At 57.7% G+C, this 19977-nt stretch overlaps 1 protein-coding gene across 1 annotated transcript in view; it reads left to right on the top strand.

Annotated features, from left to right (window-relative positions):
* Positions 1-19977, top strand: part of PTPRN2 (protein tyrosine phosphatase receptor type N2) — a gene marked incomplete at its 5' end in the record, with an annotated part of 714831 nt that overhangs the window by 289343 nt on the left and 405511 nt on the right. The window contains 2 exons of the mRNA XM_081243640.1: positions 7080-7166; positions 13706-13785. Of these exons, the coding sequence (XP_081099766.1) occupies positions 7080-7166; positions 13706-13785 (167 nt within the window). The remainder of the gene's footprint in view (positions 1-7079; positions 7167-13705; positions 13786-19977) is intronic.

The raw sequence follows: 19977 nt of genomic DNA, 5'->3' as shown, positions 1-19977 counted from the left end.
CTCTGACTGTGAGCCCCCTTCCCACATGGGGTCCTTCTGCTGCAGCAAATGGCGAGATGTGTTGTTGGTGGGCGGGGCCGGGAGGGGAAGGAAGCCCAGCCCACCCCGAGGAGGCCTGGATCCTGGCCCTCCACCCTCTCTCTGCCGCTTGGTTGTCCTCAGAGGCCTACTCCTACCGGCTGGTTGTACAGCTCAGCCTGGGAGTGCGGAACGTGGGAGCGTCTGGTGACGTGGGGACGCTGCTCTTGTTTAGCCCTGAAGACCTGCACCTGTATCTGCAGCTGCACCTGCACGGATACCTACGTCTGCACATCTACATCTGTGTCGTCTGCTTAGGTCCGTGCCAGCTGTATCTGTGTGCCAACATCTACACCTACACCTATATGTATCTGTATCTACGTCCATATCTGTGTTTGTATGTCTACACCTACAGGTACACCTACGCTCATACCTATACCTACGTCGGTACGTCTGTACATCTGCGTCATCTATTTATGTCTGTATCTGTCTGTCTACATCTACAGCTACACCTAACCTATACCTACACCTTTATATCTGTACCTACATCTGTATCATCTGCATCTACATCCATATCTGTATCTACGCAGCCCACCAGCTGCTTTGCTGTTCGATTTCCATAATCATCGGGGAAGCTTAGCTTTTTGTCTTCAACGATGCCCTGAAATTGCACAGTAATTCCCACAGACCCTCATACCCTAACACCTGCAATTGATTTTTTGCAAAGTGTCATCTGTGTTATAAATGGGCCAAGACTTGAATCTGTCAGAAGTTAAGCAGTTTAAATTCCACTCCTACATATGAAGGAGTAGGAAAGAGGGAGAACAAGGTGAAAGGTGAGCTTTGCCCTGTGGTCAAAATAGTAGCAAGTCTGCAGGTGAACAATGAAGCCAGAGGGAAAAGGAAAAATGGAAAAAAAAACAACAGTATCCGGAGGAGACTCCGTTGAGGCATATAGGCTTACGCAGAACCATGACTTTAAAGTTTTACCAGAACGCTAGCTGTGGATACTGGTTAACGTCGGAGTTGGTTTCAGGCTTCAGATGAGCTTGCAGGGCCCCTGCTTGGAGCTGTGTAAGGGCAGGAGGGGGAAGCGGCACAAGCAAAGGCCCCGCCTGCGTCAGGCGCATGGGCACCTGAGGGGCTGAGTTGAGGCTGGAGGACGGGCAGTGAGCGCTGAGGTCTTCCCCAGCAGACGTAGGACGGCCCTGCAGGCGGCAGGGGTGGGTGGCAAGGTCAGGGTCCGCTCTCCTGGATCCTCTGCTGCCCGTGGAGGACGGTTAAGGGGGCCTGCGGTGGACGGAGGAGACCGGCCAGTGGGCATGCTGGCCGTCAGCACCGTGCCCGCCTCTCCCTCTCTGCCACGGGCGTCGTCTGTGCTGTAACCTGGGCTGGACTGAAATCTGAGCTCGGCAGTTGCACCACGACTGCTGGGGTGAGGCGTCCACCCTGGCGAGTCTGGGGTCAGCCTGCGGGGCCCGGGGGTGGGACGGGGGCGCCAGCAGAGGGCCACCCGCTGCTTCTCGCCGCAGGGCTGCGCTGACGGAGGCCGTGTGTCCCGAGGAGGCTCGGTGGAGGATCCGCACGTGTGGGTGCCGCTGGAGGTTAGGGCCGCAGGAGGGGCAGGGGAGGAGAGTCAGAAGAGGGGCTCCCAGGAGGAGATGTTCCCTCCCACCCCCCACTCGTCCCGGACCCTGATCCACGCTCCGCTGTATGGGACACACGGCGTGTCTGGGTTGCATGGAGTGTCTTGGAAGCAGGTGAGAATGACCATCTCAAGAGATGTAGAAAAAGCATTTGACAAAATTCAACTTCCTTTTATGATAAAAACTCTCAACAAAGTGGGCATAGCGGGAACATACCTCAACGTAAAAAGGCCACGTATGACAAACCCACAGGTAACATCATACTCAACGGTGAAAAGCTGAAAGCTTTTTCTCTTAGATTGTGCTACTATTGACTTTTGCTTTGTGGTTACCATGAGGCTTACATAAAACATCTTATATTTACAAGTCTCTTTTAAGTGGATAGCAACTTAACTTTGCATACAAAAGCTTTACATTTTTATGTTTTTGACGTCAATGCACTTTTTATAAAGGTGACATTCTAAGACATTGTATACTTAGATTTGTATCAAGCAGTTGGCAAATTTTTTTTTTCCTGGAGAATAAAATTGTTTTGGAGAATATACTTATTCAGATATATTATGGAGAACATACTTGTTAAAATTTTGAATATGTTGAGACGCACAGTCTCATCTTGATGTTAAAAAATGCTAAGTTGTTAGCATACAACAGTTTTTTATCTATTTATGATTTACCTGTGAAGAGTTGATGGTTGTTAGCAGTTTTTAATAAGAGTAATTTAGGGTTGTCAGACACTCGAGGTGAATTTGCCTGTGCTCTGCAATGCCGGGGAGCTCAGCCCTCACAGGAGCTCGGTGTGTCTGCCCAGATCGTCGTAGGCTCCCTCACGCTCTGAAAAACGGGGCCTTCATTCGACTCCTGCAGGAAAAAGGTGGTGCCAGACTGGGGTTGGGATCTTGAATCACTGTGGTGCCTGCAGCATTGTCCTCATCAGAAGCGTCACTTCTCTGCATGGGGGAGAATTCCTGTGGGTTAGCAAAAATTTTAATTACCTTATAGGATTATTTTAAAAGATAAACATCATTATTCGTTATAATGATGGGTAGGGATAACTAGAATAATTGGTGAATCCCGTGAAAATCTCATTTTATTGATTGATTTCAAGTATCATCTCATCAAAAGAAGTTGTATCAGGGTTGTGACTCGTTTTCATTCTGTGCTCCATCACTCATTTGGTCCCCAACCTTTGGTGAATTTTCAAATAAATAGTGAGATGTCCGCAGGGAGTTAGTGAAGCAGCTGAAGCACAGTCGGCTCTCGGACGCAGAGTCCTAGACGTGAGCGTGGGGCAGGCGGGGGCATCCAGCCCCATCACCGCATCCCGTTCTCTGCTTGGTTTCACGTGTCTCGTAAGTAAGAGACGGTAGCACTTGGAAAAATAGGACCTGGAGAGGTTACGGGTGCAGACGCTCTCCAGTCTGGTTGGGCTAAATCCAGGCAGAGGTGCAGCAGTCGGCAAGCCGACATCCCAGCGTTAACTTGACATTTCCGTTTCCATCTTTCTTTGGGGATTTACTAGCACGATCTTGGGCAAGGGTTTAATTTCCCGAGTCTCAGTTTCCACCCCTCTCAAGTGAGGTTAATACGGGACCTTCCTCCCAGGTCTGTTGTGAGCAGTGAATGAGATAATTTCCACGGAGTCAACGCATGGCCGAGGGCGGAGGGACACCTTCCGGAAGTTTGCACTGGTCCTAACCTTTCTGACCCTTGCGCCGTTTTCACTAGTCTTTACTTTCAGAGTGGCCTCCGAAGCTCCCTCATCACCTGCTCATTTTGGCCCCTTCCTCTGGCCCAGCAGTGAGTTAGGACACCGCGGCCCTCATGGGGCTGTGCGTGTGGCCGTCAGACTCTCCTGAGAGTGGGGCGCGGCCGTCCTCAGCGGGCTTCCATCGAGGTCAGGATCCATTTCCCCTGTTTTGCTGACTTAGTAGCTCCCAGCAGCAACCTTGTTTAACTCAGTTAAACAGCAGGAACGTGTGGCTTCAGAAAGGAAGTGCCTTAGTGAGGAGGCCCAGCCCAGCTGTCGACCGGAAATCCTTCCTGCCGCTGACAGCCAGGCAGGCAGAGGACCCCACGGCCGCTGCCGGCTCTGACCTCGAGCTGCTAAAAGCGCCTCCATCTCTCTCTTCCAGGCGGTGCTGGGCGTCCAGGTAATCAGGGTGGCAGCTGTCACAGGCGGGCCCCTGAAATTGCACATGCTGTATCCGCCCATTGATTTTTGAAATGAACTCCAGCTGCTTTCTAAGGAAGTTCAGACCATGACATGACAGCTGATGGCCACATAGTTTAAAAATAAAACAAATAACTGCGTGCTCGTTTTGAGTACAGTCAGCACCCTCTCGTTTGTCCGACTTGCACAAGAACGGAGCCGCTGTTGTCCTGAGCCATTTGCTCTGCCTGCCGGAGCCGTAACAGCAAGATGGGAGGGGCCGACGGGGCCACCGCGCGGCTCTGGTCATCGAGGTGTCTCCTTGGAGAGCGAGCCGGCCTCTGAAAACATTCTGGGCTGGCGAACTTCATCATTATCTTCAAGGCTGGTTTAGATAATCTTGTAATGGAGGAGAATGTTCAATTTCTGGGTTGTGAGGATGGAGGAAGGTAGGCCTGGAGGCTCACGGTCGGCCTGACGTCCACGACGGAGGCGCCGGACTCCACATCTCCTTACGTTACCCCTTGTTGAAGACAAGCTAGGAGACGGGGTTCGTGGAATCTCAGCAACCTGGTAGGGAAGTTGGTTTGTGTCTGGCAGGGGCATAGGCTTTGGAGAGAAAGAAAAAGATAAGAGCTGGTCACGCCCTCAGCAAGCCTGCAGCTCGTGGACAGAGACAGGACCGAAACGTGCGAAATCCTCAGAGACCTTTGAAAATAAGTGGCGTGCTGGGTGGCTTTGAGTCAACGTGCAGAGGGAGGTTCGGGGAAAGGAGGGAGCTCGCGGCCTTAGGGGTGAGAGCTGGTGGGGCCTGCTTGGTGGCCAGGAGCCGGGGAGCGGGGGACAGGGCCCTGTCTTCCTGACGCCGGGCTGTGGGACTCGTCCCAGCTCTGATGTGGCGTGCTTTCTCCTATGCACTGAGCTGGCGCTGTGGTCAGCACCGGATGGCTCCCTCGAGACCCGTCCCCGGCACCAGGGCACAGGTGCCCGCGGGGCGGCCGTGCAGCCAGGCCTGTCCCCACGCGGAGCTCGGGGTCCCAGCAGACTTCACGTAGATGCAGACGCGCTCGAGCACCAGGCTGGCTGAGGAACAGACAGACCTGACCTGCAGCTCCTGGCAGGGAGCGGAGAGGCAGACACCAGGGTTCCGAGTGGACTGCTCTCCCAGTTGGCAGCTGACCTCCCGGTGGGGCTGAGATGCCAGCTCTGAGAGGTGTCCCTGGGATTCCGTGAGTGAGGGGACAGGGTAAAAGGGCCCGTGTCTGCACCACATGCACACACACCTCTTTAAAAACATTCTTATTTTAAAACCTCATAATGTGAAAGCCTCTGGAGAGCGTGTTTGGGAGGTTTGGGGGACTTGTCCATCCTTGATGGGGGGGTCCCCAGCCCTGAGGGCTACTTACTCAGGAAGCAGGATGGGGGGGCAGCCCCTCAGTTGCAGACCGGGACGACCTCTCCTTCCTCACCTTATGAAGAACAGCCTGGAGGCTGGAGAGGGTTTGGGTCACCAGCAGGCGTGTGGCGAGCAGGCCTGGCACGGTCAGTAAAAGTGGCGCCACCGGCAGCACCCGGTGTGCCCACCCAAAAATCACATTCCAGCTCCTTCGCTGGGCTGGCGGCCCCGGGTCCCCCCAGAGGAGAGGTGGGTGTAGCGCGAGGCGCCGCCGTGCGCAGCGTGCCTCCCAGCCCAGACCTGCCGCCAGCTCGCAGTGGGACTGGCTGATCGCAGCCCCCCGAGCGCTTCCTCCACTAGGTGACAGCATTTTCTGAGGGGCGCGGCGGCCAGCCTGGGAACCTCGGAGCAGTCGCCCCCAGTCCCATCGGTGCGCCTGCTTCTCTGCATCTCCTCGGGGCGCAGGAGGAGCGCCTCCCCTGACGCCAGCCGACCTCACAGTCCGTGTCGACGTGTCTACGCGGGGATTCTGCCTCTGCCCTTGCCGAGGTGTCCCGCTCGCCATGGTCTCGCTCACCTGCTGGTCCCTCCTGCCCGCACACCTGAACCATCTCAGCAGGCTGCAGGGCCTGCCCGGCACCCACCTCCACGGCCCCCGCCTCTGGGAGCCCCCTTGGTTCCTTCTCGTGCCCTGCGCCCCCGCTGGCTCTTGGAGTCACGCGGTCCTGGGACAGCCCATCGGGCACCTCCTGCGTGTTCACTGCCCTCCACTCGCACGGTGCCGCCGGGGCTCCTGCCGCCCTCTGTCGGGGGCGGGAGGGGCAAGGGGGCTTGGCACCTGGGTCCTCACGGTCGTCCCCTGGGCATGTCTGTGTCCCGACCGCCTCTTGCCATGGGGACCCCAGTGGTGGTGGATGAGGAACCAACCACCTGATGACCTCACAGACCCTGTTTCTGCCTGAGGCCACATTCTGAGGTTCCGGGTTTACGACGTGAAGGTGTGCATTTTCGGTGACACAGTTCAACCCCCAACGACACAGTCCCTTTCTCCTGTTGGTGACTTTGCTGCTTGTGTCCCCACTTGGATATAAACCCCAAGAAGCAGCTCAGTGTTTGTTGCTGAATTTCCCGGGCAGCGCCCGGCACCCAGTGGCTTTCTTGCACATTTGCTGAATGAATGAATGAATGATAGGCTGGGACGAAAACCCCAGCTGTCGATGGTGCTCACGTAACCGCAGGCGAGTTCTCTGAAGGGCTCTGACGGGCTTCCACCGGCAGCGCCTGCGGTGCCAGACAGACTGGGCTCAGGGACCTGAGTCACATGCGCTGCTGGAGGTGCCGCCCTGGGGACACTGGCCTTGCTGGGGGTCCGAGGCTCCATGCTGTGGCACGTGAGCCCCTTTGGGGAATTGCTGCTGCTGGGCTGTCCTGCCATCCTTAAAAGTGTGTCTTTTCAGTATCCTCACTGGCGCATAACTCATTTTAGAAATGAATCCGAATCCACTTAAAGACATGCGTTCCCTCCGTACGTTTGACGCCCTCCTGAACTTGGCTTCCCGGCCTCCGCTCCCCTCTCCCATCTCCACCCCGCCCTTCCCCGCCCCCCGGCTGAGATGAGCCAGGTGCTGGTTCCTGGGCCCATCACGCTCCCCTAACAACCCCATTCGCATTGTGTTGTTGGTCTTCTTGCTGGAAAATGCAGGTGCTTCATCACGGCTGGGGAGGCCTCTGCCCCCGGGTGCCTGCAGCCCAGCCCTGATGTGACGGGTGCAGCCGGGGCAGTTCTCCAAGCAGGGCGGGAGGGTGGGCGGGGGGTCCCTGCTCCTCGGGTGTGACGAGCCCGCCGCGTAACCCTTTGCTCTCCCCGCAGCCCGCTGAGCCCAGAGAAGGGGACGGAGGTGCTGGAGGACGTGGCGCGTCTCCTGGACATGCCGGCGGGCGTCTTCTCGGACATCGCGTGAGTGTGGGCGGGGCCCTGGGCATCTCCGCCTGGTGGGTCCACCGTGAGCTTGTGGGGTTTGTTAATTGCGTCACAGGAAACTGGTGAGGGAAGAAGAGGAAGGAAAGGTCCAGTGGGGTTCAGGTTGGTTCTGTAAGTGCAGCTGAAACCAGAGCGCCATCGGAAGGACTATAATCCCCTGAAAGAACCCCGCCCCACGCTTCAGGTCTCCCCGCTGCACCGGGAACCACCCAGGAGGCTCTAGACCGTCGGGGCGGCCTGGCCCCCGCAGGCGAGCCAGGGCCTCGGGGACGGTCCTTCAGCTAATGAGGCTCTTCTGACAGCTCTGCACCCGTGGTGGTCCACGGGGACAGTTACCGCTGCACAAATGCTTACCGAGCGCTGAGGGCCCGGGTGGAGAGGACAGCAGGCAGGAGTCTCGCTCTGGGGCGCGGAGCTGCCATCAGAGGCGGACACGTGGACGGAGTCGGAGAAGGTCAGGTGCCTTCCGTCCCGTCCCCGCGAACGGAGGGGTGAGGCCGAGGGGAGGAATCTGGGGCAGGAGACCCCACCCACGGGATGGGGGGGTGATGCGGCCGTGGGAGCCCAGCCGGGAGCCCAGGTGGCCTTGGTCCCAGTGCTGGAGCCACTGTGGATGTTCTCCAGGAAAGCGTCTTTCCAGCCGCACGGAGAACGAACTACAGGGGACCCAAGGGAGCCCAAGTGCCGTGGGGCTGCTGAGGTCTCCGGTGACGGGCCGTGGCCTCGGAGCAGGAGGGGTGGCGGGAGCGGCGGGTGCGAGATGAGTCACCCGCTGGCCGAGGGTCCGTTTCTGTGTTGTGTTAAGCCGCACGCGGGCCCCCGAAGCCACTTGTATTCCCACCTGTAACATCAAGGGTCCTTTACAGTTGTCCTCTGTCAAATCGCATTGATTGGCTGTGCGTCGGCACCGCTCCTGTGTGCAGGACCTCCAGGAGGGTTTGGTCATCAGACTCAGGCCCTGCAGTGGGAGGGCCTCACGCAGCCCAGCGGGGAGCCGTTCCTGCTGCCCGAGGCCACTTCCACAGGCCCTTTGGCCCCGTCACGGTCTCCGTGTGGCCCAGTAAGCAGGACAGACGGCCTGACCCGGAGGTCCTGACTGTTCCCTTCAGAGAGGAGGAGGGGTCCTTGGAGCTTCTGCCCCGTTCCGGGCACCCGTGGGCAACTTCCCTGGGCCACACACGCCACTGGATCCCCACGGGCTTGGCCCCTGAGGACCCAGCTCAGGGCCAGTGGTCCCTGCTGCATGTCTGCATAAGCACGCCTGGCACGCTGACCGCATGGCGTGGGTGTGTGTCACACACACGCAGGACGGGATGAGTGATGGTGCAGGCGGGTCTGGCCCCCCAGGTGGCCCCCCTGTGACACTGCACCCGCCTCTCTGTAGAGGGGACACTGAATGTGGCCCAAGGCTGAGGGAGGAAGGGAGGGAGGGAGGGAGTGGGTGCCTCCTTCATCAAAGGCAGGAACCTCGTGTGAGAACTCTAAAGGCCTCAAGTACCAGGCAGAGGGGTCTTGAGACTGGAGCTTCCAGGAGCAGCTGGCAGCCTGCAGCACCGGGAGACCGTCCTCGCGGCTCAGAAGTAATCACCCGAGTCAGCTCTAGAGTGGGACTCCTTAGGCCCACGCGGGGCTGTGTTGATTGAACCTTCATTATCTTCCTTTAGCAAAACCCTCCATGGTGACCAGGCAGCAGACGGAAGGCAGAGGTCCCAGCCGCAGGCTGCTTCCTGGAGACATGTCCTTTGCTGCCCCCCTGCCGCCCCTTGTTTCTTAGAAACCTTCCAGATGGGATGGAGGCCGGGGCTGCCCCCCAACTACTGCTGCTACGGGAGCGTTTGAGGGAGGGCTGGAGAGGAAAGGGAGTTGTGGGAAGTGGCGTCAGTCCTGGGGGGCTCCAGTGGGGGGGCTCGGGCCTGGGGCCCTTCAGGAGACGCTGCCTAGCTGCCTGACACCCCTCTCTGGCCCCTCAGCTGGGTCTGCGGCTCAGTCTCTCCAGGTTTGGAGACTCTGGGGACACGGGTGTCCTGGGGGGCTTTCCAGGCTCGGAAGCTGGGCCGGTTCCCAGACCAGCTTTTTTGTAGATATCACCTGCCAGTCTCTTTCCTGCTCAGGGAACGGGGGCTTCCGACTTCCCCCGGGGCTGCGCTGGACCTGCTCTTTCAGCCTTTGGGAGTCTGGTCCAGGGCTCTCGCGTGACTAAATCCCTGAGCGGCCCTTTCCCCGCAGCCTCGCCCGGCCCTGGAGCCCCCCGTCCTGCCCACTTAACGCTCGTCTCGCACCTCTGAGTATTTAATGCTGTACGTGGTCTGCGGGGGTGTGTGTGGTGTCCCATGCCACACATGCACGTCCTGTGTGTCGCCCCCAGGACCCAGCACGTGAGGACACGCACCAGCTGCAGGGACTGACCTGGGGGGGGCGGGGGTGCCTGGGGGACGACTGCGTGGCCAGCACTGGGATCTGCGAGCCACGGACGCTCTCAGGGCTGCTCATCGTTGCAGGAGAGGAAAGTAATCTGCCCCACAAAGCGGCACTTCCAGGATTGTCTGCATTTTTATGGAAGTACTAGTTATGCTTAATATGTTTTGTTAATGGTTATGTAGCTGTCAAGCAAATTTCATTATTTCTTATTACATCATTAGAGGCCATTAAAACGGCATCAGCATACTGGTGTAATTATGCCGGCAGACGCACAACGACCGCAGTTGTGATTTTATAATCTAATCATGGCTGTCCGAGGCAGTGCTGATTGATGCGGCTGCTCTCGGCTCTCAGTCAGGTGGGCAGTGCTGCAGGGCCTCGCAGACTCCCAGCCAGTGGGGGCTTCAGCCGAGCCTGCAGCCCAGCTCAGGGAACGCAGGCGCCTGCCTCATCCCAGGTCCCCCTTCGGATCCCCGTTCATGAGTCCTCACGAGGCCAGAAGCGGTGTGATTTCCCTTCCGTGTGGTCGACTGCGCTGACGAAGGCCGGTTCCTGAAGACGCAGCGGGAATTCACAGCCTGACACGTTCACGAGGTCCTGTGCACAGGCCAGGAGCCCGGCAGGAGCCCGGCGAGGACGCGGCCCCCCTGTCCCGTGCCCACCGCCGACCCTCCACACCTCCCTCCCCATGTGAGGACCCCTGCAGGTTTGGAGGATTCTGGAATACGTGTTTCCGTTTCCTGGAGCAGAGATTGTACTTATTTGCCTCCTGTCTTGTTTCCCTGGCGGCTTGCCAGAACTGCCCCTGTTTTACAGCTGGGCAAACCGAGGCCTCAGAGGTTAAAAGGCTCAGCAGGGTGACAGATGGTGACACAGCTGTGCAGTGGAGACTCTGTGCAGAGGCTTTCACATCTCCGGTCATTAGAGCAGGTGCTGGGGAGGGAGCACCTGAGCTCACGTCGTGTTCGGCCATAAGGGGTTGGATATGTCCCGTGCAGCAGGGTGACCCTTCCCTCTCTGGTGCCAGGGCCAGGGCTTGGCTGCGCAGGGGCTGGGCCATCACAGACCAGGTGTCAGGTAGGGAGTTGGTGACGGCAACTCGGACCCTCCATTCAGGGTGCGCTTTCCACGCTAGGCGGTCCCGGGGTCACAGGTGTGCATCCCAGGGACTTGTGTGTGGCGCCCTGGAAGGAAGGAAGGCCCTGGTGCCCCGTCAGCCTCTCCCGCTGGTCCCGCAAGTGTTGGGGCAGGTGAACAACCCCCGTGTGCTCCGTCTTTGGGAATCCAGGGACGTCTGTGTGATCTTTAGAGAAAACTGCCGGCACCTGAGGGGAGATTAGATTTGGGGGATCCCACGTGCCTGGAACTCTGCAGACGTAGTTTAGATTAGAAACGTCACAGAAGCCACACCTAAACCCAGAGCCGTGCTGCGCAGATCTGCTGTTGGTGCTCTTTGACGGTGGGTGTGGACGCTCATGTTAGGAAGGGCTTTTCTCCTAGTTTTGGAAGCAGTTGCGCTCAGATGTCGTGACTCAGTCCCAGACGTAGCCCCGTCGTCCACACGCGTGTCAGGCGCTGGCGGAAGTGTCGTCACACGAGTGATCTGTACGATAATTAATGTTCAGTTCAAGCACAAACGTCAGGCAGTCGCTGCACTTGCTAGAAGGTCCCAGAGCAACGGCTGTCAGAGCGTTTGTGGAACTGGGGTTGGAACTGAGAGGGCGTGGAACCCGATTCCCACGGCGAGGAGTGAAGACACCGCTGCAGGGAGTCTCCACGGGGCAGGGAGGACCCCTTGTCCACCCCGGGAGCACCCAGCAGGGACCGGGGAGAGGTTTGCTGCGTCCCCTCAGACCCTGGGGCCTGGGGAGTCCACGGAGGATGCTACCTGTGACGTGGGCAGAGGGTCGGACAAGTCCTCCGGGTGCCACACGTTGGGGGTGGGACCGGGAAGACGGCTCTGCCGCAACAGCAGGGGTGGAGAGGGAGGGTGGCGCTACTGCAGGACGTGGTGACGTTTCTTGTACAGGAAGGTGACCGGGAGGCCCCGTGGCTGGACGAGCCACCAGAGCTGTGGGCGCCACGGCAGGAGCTGCTCCAGGAGCGCTCGCTGCGCTTGCGGTGAGGCCCAGGCTCCTGGGTGGAACGTCCGACAGCAGAGGTGCTGGAACGACGGCCATGCTACCCCTGGGGGCTCCGCAGTTGCCTCTGCAGAGGGCCCGGCCGGCCAGGGCTCTGGGCCAGAGGCCGCCTGAGGGACAGGACCGGAGCGAGACCAGGGGTCACGAGTATAGGTGGCCCCTGAATGCCAAGAAGCCCTGAGGTGCATGGAGGCGCGGTCTGAGCTCCCACGACCTGGGGCAGCGGGCCGGCCGCTGGATGACGCGCTCGGGAAGGAGGGGAGGGGACAGAGTGGATGCAGAGGAGGTGGCAGGTGGCACACGCCTGACTCGGGGATTTGGTTCCTGCTGGCAGCGTTTCTGCCGTTTCTGAGAGCGTCGCTGTGCTTTCCACATGACTCTTCTCAAGCCCGGTCCCTTTCTCCTGAGTCTCACTCTCGTGCACGTTTCCTTACATCCCTCTTATTAGCAGTGCCTTTGAAACGATCTTGTCATAGACGCTGGAATTGGCGTGGAATGGGTGGGAGGCCGGGCAGGGGGCAGGGCCAGGTTAGACCATGCAGGTGACAGGTGGCCTGGCAGCGTCTGGGGGGGTGCAGGGCGGCATCACCTGTGACTCAGCTGGCCTCCCTTTAAGGGAGGACAGCCCTTGGGTCCACAGGGTCCTCATCGTAAATGGAGGCGACCGCGCCTGCCTTGCTGGAGAGATTAAACACGATATGCGCAAAGCTCCCGTGCGCACGGAGGCTCAGCAGATGGCAGGCACGTGGTTTTGTTCTCAGCGGTGCTGTTTGGTGGTTGAATCTGTGCAGACTGATAAGACCCCATGGCTTCAGCGAGGAAGGCCCAGCCCCTGGACCAGGGGAGGGCAGTCGAAGCGAACACTGAGCCTGTCGTGGGGAACCTCACCAATCACCAAGAGCAGCTGCCTTGCCAGGGGCATCCTGGCGGCCAGGGGCCCCTGGAAACCACGCGTGTGACGGGAAGGGCCACCCTCGAGCAGCCCGTGCCGTTCCGGCTCCCTCGACACCAGCTCCTGGGAGGTGTCCGGGAGATGACGGCCCAGGAGATGCGGAGCTGGGACAGTCCTGACGAAGGCGGCCTCCCTGCCCCCCTTCAGACAAATCAGTTGTTAAAAGGGGGATGTACTTTCCAAAGTCACGTGCAACACAGTATTTAAAAAGCTTTGAAATGTTTTTTTTACCAGAATTTATTTATTTATTTATTTATTTATTTATTTATTTTTGGCTGTGTTGGGTCTTCGTTGCTGTGCGAGGGCTTTCTCTAGTTGTGGCAAGCGAGGGCCACTCTTCATTGCGGTGCACGGGCCTCTCACTGCTGTGGCCTCTCCCGTTGTGGAGCACAGGCTCCGGACGTGCAGGCTCAGTAGTTGTGGCTCACGGGCCTAGTTGCTCCGCAGCATGTGGGATCCTCCCAGACCAGGGCTCGAACCTGTGTCCCCTGCATCGGCAGGCAGATTCTCAACCACTGCGCCACCAGGGGAGCCCAGCTTTGAAAAATTTTGACAACTCCTGTCTGGCAATCCCCTGCCAGTTGTTTTTTTTACTGAGTAGTTCTAAAGATTTCAGTAAGTTTTTTAAACAGTTCCTTTCAAGAGAATTTTAAAAATACCCGTCACTTTCCTCATGCTTTTGGTTCCTGTGGCTCCCTTGGGAACAAAATACTGAAAACAGTTTCCATAACAATTTTTCTTTTTCCCTTGCAAGAATATCTGCTTGTTATTGTTGGATATTGGGGTTGATGTGAATTTTTTGTAAGTGCCCTGCTGTGTGTGTGTTAGAAAAGCGAAGCCTGTGGATAGAATTCCTGGAATCTGGGAACAGAGTCACAGTGACCCCGCAGAGCCACCCCCGCGGAGGTCGCGTGTGGAGGAGCAGCGCCTGGGGTGCGTGTAGCGTTCAGGGAAGAGGCCCGTGTGCTGAGGGGTTCTCACGCCTGTTAAACGGTCTCTTCCAGGGTCTCGGGACCAGCGGTGACCTTCAGGGTGCGCGCCAACGTCCAGAACGTGACGGCGGCGGACGCTGCGAAGGTGGCAGGTGAGGCTGCTTCCGCTTAAGCGCACGCGCCCACCCGGGCAGGGAGGGGGGCCAGCTGCTCAGAAGACAGCCGTCTCCCCAGAACCCCGATGCTCATCGGGTGGTGCCCGGAGGGGAGTGGCTGGCCTCCTGGGGAGGGGCGGGGGACGGCGACCGCACTGCTCCCTCGGATAGAAAGCGGTGTAGGGGCGGGGCTCCGGCCTCTGCGATGACCCCGTGTGGACAAAACGATGCCCTTGTGCTTTGAGGTTTTCCGTCCCGTCCCAGCCCAGCCGCTCACACGGGCTTCACCGTGTCCACCTGGCCCACGAGAGCACGGGACGAAAGTCTGAGTAGCCCAGTGCTTGACCTCTTAGAGCCCAGCCCGTCACCCGCTCATGCATTTTGAGATCTTCTGGGGGGGTCCCAGCGTGTGGTTGGTGTTTGTCACTGAATGAAAAACGCAAAGCTCAGAATGTGGGGTGTGTACGAAGGCTGCTTTCCCCTGCACCCCACGTTTGTTTTCAGCTACTGAAAACTTGTGTAAAATGTACAGTCTTTCCGCCCAGTAAGAAAAATATAGGAAACGTAACAGAACCTGAGCCTGATGGTTTCCAGTAACTCAGTGGGAAGGACTCCCGTGCTTCATGGTCCTTTGTAAGCGCAGTGACTGAATGCACCGACCCAGACACAGCAGAAAATGACTCTCTGTTTCAGCCAATCCTGTATGTGGCTAAATATATGAACTATTTTTAATGAAACTTACATTTTCACCCCAGTGTACAATGCAGCACGGTATTCTGGCTGATTTAGAGATCTGGACATTTAGTTCTCGTCAATTGCGGTATCATCTTATGGCGTCTTATTAACTTAAAGTTTCTTTATCCAGTGATGGGCAACAGGGCATAAAAATAGCTGTAACACCCTATTTTGGTTGCTGTTGGCTTTTCCTTGTAGGATATTTTGGTGCCCTTAGGAACTCTGATTTGCTGAAAGGAATGATTTGGGGAACAGAATTTTTGGTTAAAGAAGAATTCCTTGCGGAGTTGTACTACTTCCCAGAAAGCCTGTGGAGAGGTGACGCGCACGCCCCCGGCCCACACGCCTCCCAGGCTTCCTTTCACTGTAAGGGGTGGAGCTCGGGGTCCAGCTGAGCGGAGCAGCCTAGTGGGTCCCAGAGAAAGGAAGTCAGCAGATTCCATTCTAAACACTGCTGGCTGAAAAGGAGCGGAATTCCGTGTTAATGGCTTCGCTCTGTGTGACCACAGGCTCTCTTTCCCTGCGCAGCACCCATTTTATGGTCCTCGTTCTTCAGCATAAGAGATTATTGAGTATATTTAAGACCAAATCAGTTATCATTTTTTACCCAGAAATGCATTAACAATTGTTCCATAATTGGCAATTCATCCCAGTACTGGGAAGTAATACTTTCAAAATTGGATTTGCTGGAACTTAAGGACGCTCTGAATGGAATAAAATGGAATGAAGTCTTTTTATCTTTTAGAATTGTGACAATATATTCATGACAATGGCATTTCATTTATTTTATTGCTTTCTGTGGGAAATGAGGTTGATTATTTGAAGTCTGGTTCCTTGGTCATTTTAAATGTGGTCACATCAGGTACTGAGGGGGAAATTGCACGTGCAGTTTGAGTGTCGTATCAACAACCCTCTAAATACTGAAATTTCTGAATTACATTTTCGTGAACCAGTGTAGCTGTGCCAGCCAGGGTGTTTCTTGCTTGTGCAAAATGGATGACATATGTGCATAATTTAGAAACTTCATTTCTTTTGTATTTTAAATAATTTCATGATGTTATGGATGTACCTGATGCTATACAGGGAAAGGATTACGGAGGAGAGTCTGTGACCATAGGATCTGAGCGTTTGGCGGCAGAAATGCCAAACTGTGGTGGCACCTCGAACCCGGCCACCTTGAGGGCGTGTTTGCTGCCACCAAGAGAAGCAGCCTCCTCCAGTGCGGGGTCCACGTAGGGGTGGACGTGACCCCGTGTTATCAGGAAGAGTTTGAACTTAGAAGGACGTTTTGTGGCTCCAGTTTTAGAAGATGATGTGGCATCTTACTAGCGTTTTGGCGGCACTGTGGGCGGGGCCGGCAGGATGGGCCGCGTACAGACCGCACAGCCTTCCGCCCGCGTGTCGGCGCCCCTGCAGATCCCAGGACCGTTTGCCCTTGGTTCTCACCGTGGGGCTTCCTGGTGCTGTGCTGTGCGCCCCTCTTATTAGCAGCAAAGGGAGACGTGACCCTGTGATGGAGTTCAAAGGGCATTTCCTTGGCCTATTCTGCACAGGGTGGTACAGAACTTAATGAAGAGTCATGTAGCTGATGACACGTCTGTCCCCATCAGACATGGTCCGTGTTTGTCCTGAAAGGTGGATGCAGTGGGTTTCCTTATATGGGTGGTTCTTTCCTGGGCATTAATTAATGAACTTGGGCGTGGACGTCAGGTGTGAGTGAACAGTGGTTCCCAGGTGACACTGCCTGTGTTCAGAGCACACAGAGAACACGGGTGGTTGCATTCAGTCTTCATGGCCATGTCATCTAGTCAAATTGAGCAGGACAGAAAAATCCTTTTCTCATTCTTCATTTTCTCGGTAGCTTATCCTTAAGTAACGTATTTCTAACCCGTGTGTGCGTCTCCCTTCAGGGAGGATGTGCTTGATCACCTTTAGAGGAAGCACGCGCTTTGCTCCCCGCGCCCCGCAGAGACGCCTGCCCCGTGGCCCCCGGGACCGTGGCCTCTTGCGTGCGCTGCGCGTCCCTCCTGCCCTGAGATCGGCCGTGTCTGCTACCCTCCCAGGGGCCTTTTCAGCCTCAGCTCCTCTTTGCTGGTGTGTTTGACTCGTGACTGTCCGGCAGGTGACGGGCCTGGCTCAGCGGTTTGTCTCCCTTGGATCTTAGCGACACCAGCTGCGTCCTGTCTAATCCAAGCTCTGGCCTCAGCACTCGGCTTCCATTCTTCCTCTGGGCTCATTTCAAGTAACACACGTGATTTTAAATCTTAGCATCTCTTGTTTGGAGAACGATGTCTTTAAACACTGTCGGGTGCGAGCCCAGGGCTGGGAACCGGGACAGCTGGACGCCAAGACCCACCCCGGACCGTGAGCTCTGCCCAGCCTCCGGGTGAGGGGGGCAGGCATGCCCTTCTGCAAAGTGCGATGCAGTCGCTCCTGGGAGAACGGAGTGACCCCTGCTGTGATGCCCACGCAGCGCAGCTGTCTGGACGGCCGACCAGGCCAGGCTTCTCCCTGACGGGAGCACCACGCGAGGCCCAGGCCACAGGGACATCTGCAGAGCCCGGCCTTCAGAGGAGGGGACGCCTCACCTGGGTGCTTGTCGGGGGGGGCTCTGAGGACCAGCATGGGTGCCAGGTGGGCTGGAGGGGAGAAGGGGGCTGTGCAAGGGGCAGCCACGGGGCCGGGCGGGGCCGGCAGCTTGACTCTCACCCGAATCAACTCGCAGCGGAGCCTCTGGGTCCATGAGAAGGGCTCAGCGAGTTCATGGCGGCCTGTGGGGTCAGCGCTGCCTTCCTAACACCCAGGGGGCTTGGCCGCACCTGCACGAGGAATCCCAGAACAAGGAGGCTGCCGGCCCAGGGGAGGAGGGGCTCCTTGCTGTAGCGCCAGCTGCACACACAGCTTCCCCCGACGGCCCGGGCTGCTTGCCGTGGTCACACCCTCTGTTCTCGCCTGGGACGCAGTGCCTGCACCTGTGAGTGTGGGCAGGCAGCTGTGCGTGTAGGTACCCGAAACCAGTTTTGCGCCCAGTGTGCTTTCATTGTGATTGAGAGACCGGAGTAAATGTTAGAGGGACTGGTGAGCCCTGGAGCTGGAAGGAAGGCTGTGCTTTTCCACCAGGACTGAGGAGGGTGCTTTGGAAGTGCTCCACAGTCCAGCTGCTCAGAAGCCGTGCTATTCTGCAGGGGGTGGGGTGCCTGGGAAAAGCCGGGAAGAGCCGAAGCCTGCAGGGACCTCATCTTCTCCAAGACGTAGCGCGAGAGAATCGGAGGACGTTTTAAGTAAAAGGGACGTCGGGGTTCCTCCTGATCTGCGCCTGGTGACACAGATGAGAGACACAGGCCAGAGTGGCGGCGGGCTTGTGGTGGGACGCAGGGAGCCTGCGGGGTCCGCTGACCGGCCCGTGGCAGCAGGCGGGGAGTGGCCTGGTCTCAGCTCTCCAGGCAGTTCTGGCGCGGTCGCCTCGCAGCCTCGGGCAGGTTCCAGGTCGAGGGCCCGTGAAGCCTGGCTGAACCTCGGGGGTCACCAGCGAAGGGCAGGGGGCCCTGCAGGGTCAGCTCACCTGCTGCTCCCATTTCAGCAGGCGGGTTGGCGGACGCGGCGCCCGAGGACTGAAGCGGGAAGACAGGCAGCAGAGGGAACCGGCCGGGGGCCTGGGGACTCGGCAAGGGTCTCAGACTCCAGCAGGGTGATTCCAGAAAAGAAACTGAATAATTTTTCAGCTCTGTCTGTCGTGTATCCTGTGTTGTTACCTGGAAGGGACAAGCTTGCTTTATTTCGCTGAATGGATAGACTGTGTGTTTCCAAAGCAAAGTGCGCGACAGAGGCCCGTCCTCCCGCTGGCCGTCAGATGCATCCTCCATGTGTGCCATCCAGGAACGAGGCTCATCTGGGCCGGGGGTCACCATGGCCGAGTGAACATTCCCCCTCCGCAGAGGGAATATGGCCTGGAGCCCCTGCTTTAGCGGGTGCTTGTGCTTTTCCTGAGGATGAGAAAGGAGTCTAAAGACAGAGCTGCGGTCCTCAGGCCTGTTCGGGAGGAAGCAGGGGTGGTGACGGCTTCATCCTGGATGGATTCGCGACCAGCTGCAGAACACACGTCGGGTGGAAAGGTGCCGCTCTTGCTACTGGCAACAATGAATCTGTTAACAGTCACAACACGCTGTCCTCTGGGGGCTCTTCCAGCGTCTGCAGAACTCAGCTCGGGAAGGTCCTGTGATGGCAGTTGAGGCTGTTGCCTCTTCATACTTACGTGAAGACAGAATCTGCTTCTGTCCGGATAGACCTGGAGACCTGTCTGCAGACGGATCTCCTGGCTCATCCTCGGTCCCAGAAGGATATTTTCTGGCTTCTTTGGGGCACCCCCTCCCACTGCTACAGCCCCCAGCAGAGTGGACGGGAGGCTGAGACCAGGCGTTTTCAGGGCCCGGGCCTCACTTTCCTCCTGGGATCTGGCTGGCTGCCTTGGAGTTGGATGCAATCCAGAGCCGAGGGCTGTTCGTGGGCACCTGTCAGTGTCAGAACCAAATGCCGACACGATGCGATCCTGCAAAGGCAGAGTCGGGGTCGAACGAGAGTCGGGACGGGAGTGGAGTCCAGAGCTTGGGGGTCCTGGGGGGCCAGACCCACGCGGGTTCTGGAAGCTGTCAGCATTGGCCGGGGCTGGGCGTGCGAGGGCGGAAACGTGGACCCGGCCTGGCCTGCTTACTCCCTGGCCAAACGTGCGTGCAGAACTGGGGAGTGGGAAGGGGCCGGCTTAGCTTCGAGGCGTCCACGCCGAGGACTTGTACGTCCTGTTGTCTCTGGGGTCAAGGCGTCTCCTGGAGCTGCTTTTAGTCGAGGCCAGTTTCCCACTTACCACTCACTGGTTGGTACCAACGCAGGGCGGCCGAGTGCCAGGCCCTGTGCCGGCAGTGGGGATGCTGGGGTGACGGAACAGAGACTGGGCTCTGGTGAAGGTGCGGCCCAGCGGGGGCGACGGAGGAGGAGGACGTGCATATGCAGCGCGATGTGATACGGCGCGGCACGGGGCGACGTGACGTGCTCTATGGCGTAGTCCAGTAAGATGCCAGGTAATGCAGTGTCGCATCGCGCGCACTGTCACATGATGTAATTTTGTCGTTACGTAATTGTTTGCTATTACCTGACGTTGTATAGTACGTGATACAGCATGACGTGGCGGATGGTATGTCACAGCATAGCGGTGTACGGAGCAGTACAGTGTAACGTGCTGTAAGACAGCACGCCGTACGGTGGTGTACTGTACATCACATTGCCTCAGGGAATGTGGAGCGGTCTGAAGAGAAATCAGGCAGGGCATGGGCGCTGGACGGGTCGGGACGGGAGCTGGTTTAAGTGGTGGCCAGACAAGGCCCCGAGCAGCCATAGAGACAGAAGCCGAGGTTGCCAGCAGCCAGGCCTCCATGCACGAGCAGTGGGATGTCTGCATCTCTG

The sequence above is a fragment of the Mesoplodon bidens genome, assembly GCF_964165515.1.
Source record: "Mesoplodon bidens genome assembly, chromosome: 9".
In the NCBI taxonomy this organism is placed as follows: domain Eukaryota; kingdom Metazoa; phylum Chordata; class Mammalia; order Artiodactyla; family Ziphiidae; genus Mesoplodon; species Mesoplodon bidens.
The sequence above is the reverse complement of the archived record's forward strand: the minus strand, read 5'-3'. Positions and strand labels throughout refer to the sequence as shown.